General features: G+C 32.1%; 1 protein-coding gene across 1 annotated transcript; it reads left to right on the top strand.

Moving 5' to 3' along the window:
- The first annotated feature begins 343 nt into the window (after positions 1 to 343).
- On the top strand, positions 344 to 1,255 carry LOC126688890 (uncharacterized). The gene is made up of 2 exons (XM_050383793.1): positions 344 to 438; positions 576 to 1,255. Exon 2 carries the CDS (start codon positions 600 to 602, stop codon positions 981 to 983), a length of 384 nt encoding a protein of 127 aa, XP_050239750.1. The 5' UTR covers positions 344 to 438; positions 576 to 599; the 3' UTR covers positions 984 to 1,255.
- Positions 1,256 to 6,116: the final 4,861 nt, after the last annotated feature.

The following is a 6,116-nucleotide window of genomic DNA, read 5'->3' on the forward strand; positions in this document are numbered from 1 at the left end:
AATCACTAACTTTTAACCGTAGCGATTTGAATATATTAAATTTGCCGAATTAAGTCAATTGATCTATCACTAAGTTTTTCACTTTTATGTAGTGGAAAAGAAATGTGCTAATAATTATTGCAGGTGAGAAATTATTCTCTTTATCGCACGCATCACACTATATTATGAACCCTAAAATAAAAACATAATAAATTATTAATTATTAATTCATTGAATATTAACAATAAAATGTTTAATTATCAATAATGATCATTATCACTTCTTTGGTGGCCACAGCATGTGCCAATATTGGTGCCACACCATAGTGACACTCCCATTGCACCCTTGCTTTTTTAGTGCTCAGTTACATTCTATACCACGCAACTACACCTTATAAATTGGCACCTCAGCTACACATTCCTTCATTGGTCCATGAACATTCTCTAACAGAATATATAGGCTAGTATATTATTCTATATCATATATATCTTTCATATATATATATAACCCTAGTTTAATTTCAGTGCTAAGTTTATCATTTAGTTTTGTTAAACAATAATCTTTATTAACATGCATCTGGGTCTTTTTAATTTCAGGGTTTGCTAGACAGATTGATCATCATGAAGACCGTGCTTGCACTCTTTGTTGCATTCCTCTTGATCATTGCTACTCTGCAATCCAATGCAGAGACTCTCAAAGTGGGTGAGCGTAGGCTTAAGGCCAATCGTCAGCTCCTAAACGAAGCCACAAAAGTTAATCGAAAGCTTAGCGTTGGTGCTACAAGCACTGGATCAAAGGACCAAACGGCCCAAGCCGCCAACCAGGGCACAGCTACAAGCACTGAAACTGAGACAGACAGCAACACTAACAACGATCCTGATGATGTGAACCCAACCTATGGGAACTATGGACAAGCTACTGGAACTGGCAGTGAATCTCACCATTATTTCACAGATGATAAAAGCCCAGGAGCAAAGTCGGATGATAAAAGCAAAAGGTACTAAGCTTTATGTGATCGGAGAATGAAGGTAAAATGTATATATAATAAATATGGTGTGTAATAATAAAGTGGAAGCAACACACAACATGTTAAGGAGCCAAAGCATTTATATGTATGCATGGCATACACATGTTTAGTTTCACCATGGTACTGAAGTAATCAGTGTACTTTTATCGTTTGTGTCTTATGGGCTTCTAGCTTGCTTGTTTGCAAACTACATATATGCTGTGAAATATAGTTTGCTTTAAAATAAGAGGACCACGCATGGTTACCCTAGCTAGCATGGTTTTGTGTTTACTTATATTTATGCTTCATATATGTTTATCTTGTTTGAGAAAAATATGGTGAATCGGATCATTAAAAATAACGATAAGAGTTTAAAGAAGATACGTCTTAAGAAACCAAAACCGAGGTTTTAAACTAATTTAATTGGAAAGAAACCCTAATCAGAGGTTTTTTCTTTTCTTTTAAATTATAAAGAACCCTAATCAGGTTTTGTTGAAAGGTAACATTGAGAACCAAATTAGAAAGATCACTTTTGAAGATTCTGCAACCAAGAGGACTTACGTGTGATATACATTCCAATTAGAAAGATCACTTTTTTTGTCAAAGCTCAAAGCTCAAAACGTTAAACTTTTGCCCTAATTTTACCTTTATGTATCCAATGGAATAGTTTTTGTTAATTAGGTTCTCAAGCACATATACTATCATATGCTGTTTGGACCTCATTCTTGACCACAGATTCACCATTCAGATACACCGTGAGCCTCTGACTATATATAGCAGACTGGGCGTATAACAATTCTTGTGGTGTTGTTTCTATTTCCTGGGAGTGAATATAAGAAGTGCAGAGAAGTATATAACACACAAGTATATAATGAATTGTGGATAAGATAATTCTTTATTGGATCAACTCTGTATCTTCGAATAGATATGAAATCGTGATAAACAATAAAAAGAAAAAAGGAGTAAACGCTTTTTTATAGACTGAATTTTTTTTTTTTTAAATATCAAACCCCTGTCCTCATTGTTCCGAAGTTATTGGTACTAGCAAATTAATTTTTGTTACTTATTAAATGATCCTTTTGAGTTGTACATATAATATTCGAAGGTCCTAGATCATCCAAAGTGGTAATTAGAATGATGAGAAGCAATTAACGATCGAACTGATAGTGCAAGGCTGAGAGCTTTTTATTAAGATGATCATGAAACAAAAAAGATCAAAGCTTTTGATGTATAATAATGGTTGTGTATAAATAATTAAATATATAGAGCAGATATTTAGAAAAAGGAGTAAACACTTGAGCAATCTGACAAAATCTTGCAATGATCTAGTCATTTTGGTTTTTTTTATTACCAGAAATTATAGCTCTTAATTTTTTTTTAGAGAGTTCACTTAATTATAGCTCTTAATTAAGTGAATTAGCGAAAGAACATACATCTTCGTGAAAACCTGACCTGTACATTATCTAATTACGTACTATAAGAGATACGACGTACAGAAAGAAAATCAAACAAGTGCCTAGTGTCTAATCCACGACAATTAATTCAACACCCACTGCCAGTGTTAGCACACGATGCTTCACAATGGAAGCCGTCTCCTTTCGAAGAAAAAATAATAGTAAATACGGAGTGGAGAGTGACAATTAATGTTAATCATTAAATGTTCTTATACGTCCTTTTCTCGACGTGTGAATCATGACGTGTAAATTATGCAGTATTGAACTTTTTGGGGGGGTGGGTTCCAGTTAGCTTAACTGGTAAAGTCTCTGATGGTTGTATAAGAGATCTGGGGTTTAATCCCCGCCTACACCAAAAATTGATTGGTGTCTTGGTCTGATGATAAAGAGCTATCATCAGGAGCGGACGCCATAGGTTGAAACTCTCTCAAAAAAAAAAAAAAAAAAAACTTTTGGGGGGGGGGGGGGGTGGGAATTATGCGGTCTTGAAACTGAAAATGCAATACCATTCAATAATAGTGTTGCAAAATTGGGGCATTACACATTGTTATTTAATGAGTTGGAATTGCTATTTTTTTAATAAATAAATAGTTAAATACCATATAATCTGAAGTTCTGAACTTATAGTGTTAAATTTGGTTTTTATTGAAGTGTCAGAAAATTATAATATATACAAAAATTCTAGGATCATAACCTTTTTGATAGGATCATAATCTATTCCACACACTTTACCACAACTCTTATTATAGCTAATTATGAGTGGTGACTTTGGTGAGTTCATATGAAAGTGACAAACTTCTATTTACAGTTTACTACATAGAATAGTTGTGATAAAAAAGTGGTAAAAAAAAATTGTTATAGTCCTAAAATATATACTTTCCAATACAATGTCAACTCTATTTTTCTTAGTGTGTCAAATACAGTCATGGTAAACTCAATACTATAAACATATAGAAATTATTAAATGAGGTTAAATTACTTTTTAAACCTTAAAGTTACACGTGTGTTTCATTTAAATCTTAGAGTTTTGCGTAAGTTTCCTTTTAATCTCAAATTTGAAATAAATTTCATTTAAATCAGCTTATCACATGATGTTCAATAGAAGTTTCTAATGTTTAAATAAAAGATATGGGGTTCAATCCTCACCTATACAAAAATCTGATTAGTGTCTTGGTCTAATGATAAAAAGCTATTATCAAGAGCGGACATCATAGGTTGAAACTTTCTCTCAAAAAAAAATTTAGATTAAAAAAAAAATGTGAAAGAAGGACTAAATGAAATGTTTTTAGAAACTTTAAGGTTTAAATAAAACATTTTAAAACTTTAAGGTTTAAAAAGAAATTTACCCTACCAACAAACAAACAAAACCTCTATGGGTGATTTTTGTCTTCCCCTATATTTATGGAGTCCTTCCAAGTACACAACAAAAATTCACAATAAGTACTTTACAACTGTAGACATCAAAATTTTATGATGTACTCACAACTGTCCGATTGTTCATGATAAAATATTTGTGATCAAATTAATCTTCAATTGATGAAGCGGACGATCAGCAAATGAAATCAAGCCACGTGGCAACATCAAATAAGAAAGCCATATGGCAATGTCAGAAGAAAAGACCTATATGGAAAGTTCTTATTAAATGGGAGACAAAATTAAATCCATAATTAGCTCTCAATAAATGTTGAGAGAAAATTCCAAATTAAATATGATTGAGTGCCTATAAATAGAGGCTTCTCATATGAGAAAGGGGAGAACACTTAGAGAAAAAAAACACTACCGACACTCTGCCAAAATAGAGAGTCATCTCTAAGTTCACAAGAAGTCCATTGTTCATCAAGGCCTATTCCTACTTCTTCAAATCAAAGTGGGGATTCTCCTTTAACCTAGTTCGAGATCAAGCTAACGGCCCTCGCATCAAATCAAGCACGTTCGACTATTCATTCAACTTGGAGACATCACATCACGATTCAAGATCAAGCTTCATAGCCCCTTTGGATCGTAACGTTTCTTGGAGATCGAATCAGAGGAATTTATTGTATTCTTTCATTGTAAAGATTCATACAGAGAATTGTACTCACACACATATATACAAATCAATTCAAATTGATAATTTGTTACACTATTTCGTGATCGTGTGATTTATCTTTTACGAAAATTGTGTGTACAACAACATACCCAAATTAGCCTACCACCTCACACATGAGTCATTATAAAAATTAAATTGTAGATTGTGGTAGACCCATGTGTGAGGTGGTAGGCTAATTTGTGAATTTTGTGACATTGATGTATCCCTAACCTTATTGAACCATCTCTCCCCACGAAAAATAATGTACTTCAAAAACTATATAAACTGTATGACATACTCCTTAAAGTTAGATAAATATCTGATTTTAAGTAAATACATTTGAAAGTTATATCCTTTTTATCAAGTTAATTAAATTTTATAACTTTAAATATTTTACTAAGTAATTAATTAATTATATTATTTCTAATCAAACATAAAAAAAGGAGCACATACAAGATTTATAGACTTTGATGTTTATTTTATGTGGCATTTATAGTTAGCTAATTAGGCTATATTATTAGCATGTTAAATTAACATAACAAATTCACATATTCTTAATAAAAATATAGACCTTTTTTTTAATTTATATTATAATAATTATGCATTTTTTTTTAGAATACTAAATATTTTTAACACACACGAGAAGAGAGGATAAGGTTTAAAAAAAATTGATAATGATGTATATTTTAAAGATGATGTCTAATTACATTGATTAATGTACTATACTATATTGAGCAAATAAAATTCATCAATTGATAATTTCCATCATGCAAACCATGAAAAGTTACGTACATGACGTTTTTTTTTTTTTTTTTTTTTTGGGGGGGGGGGGGGGTGGGACTGCAAAATTTTATTGACACCTGTTAAGGTGCCACGTTTTTTCTTTTGCAGCTTTTAGTTTAGACTTTAGAGAAAGTAAATTCCAACTTCAAAAAGCAAATGATGAGGTGATTAATCGGAAAAGAATCATCTCTGTTTGTTCTTAAATGAAGAGGGTTCAATTCATGATAAAAAATTAGTATTTTACAGAACTGAAAATGAACAGTATTATTTTTCTCAAAAAAAAAAAAGAAAAAGAAAAAAGAACAATATTACACAATCTAAAATCAGTTAGCACTGGAGGATGTATCATAAACAGGATGCTAATTGGGCAAAAATTATACTAAAAAAATATTGTACTGGTCCGAGAACTAGAGCAAGTAATCCGGATAGACTTCCATCTTCTCCCAATTGGAGAGCAATCAAAGTGGGGTTTTCTATATTTATGAAAGGTATTTGTTAGGGTTTGGGAGATGGGTCGAGAGTTAAAATTTGGGCAGATAACTGGATAAGGGGTGAGTCTTTAAGAGAGTTAATTGAGGGCCCCCTTAATCAAGGTGACCTTGACCTTACAGTTGCGGATTTGAGGCATGAGGGAATATGGAATTGGGATGGTTTTTCGTTTGTTATTCCTAAAGACATTAAAGATAAGATTAGAGCTATCCCATTTCGGATTTGTGATGGGGTAGGTGATTTTATAATGTGGAAGTTTTCAAAAGATAGGGAATTTTCTGTAAAATTAGCCTATCAAGTGGCTAGATAGGAGGAAAATAATGGGATTTCATTTCAA

The sequence above is a fragment of the Quercus robur genome, chromosome 6, assembly GCF_932294415.1.
Source record: "Quercus robur chromosome 6, dhQueRobu3.1, whole genome shotgun sequence".
NCBI classification, from domain to species: Eukaryota; Viridiplantae; Streptophyta; class Magnoliopsida; order Fagales; family Fagaceae; genus Quercus; species Quercus robur.

Coding starts and splice junctions, on each gene's coding strand:
- LOC126688890 (XM_050383793.1), top strand. CDS start 600: ATGAAGACCGTGCTTGCACTCTTTGTTGCATTCCTCTTGATCATTGCT.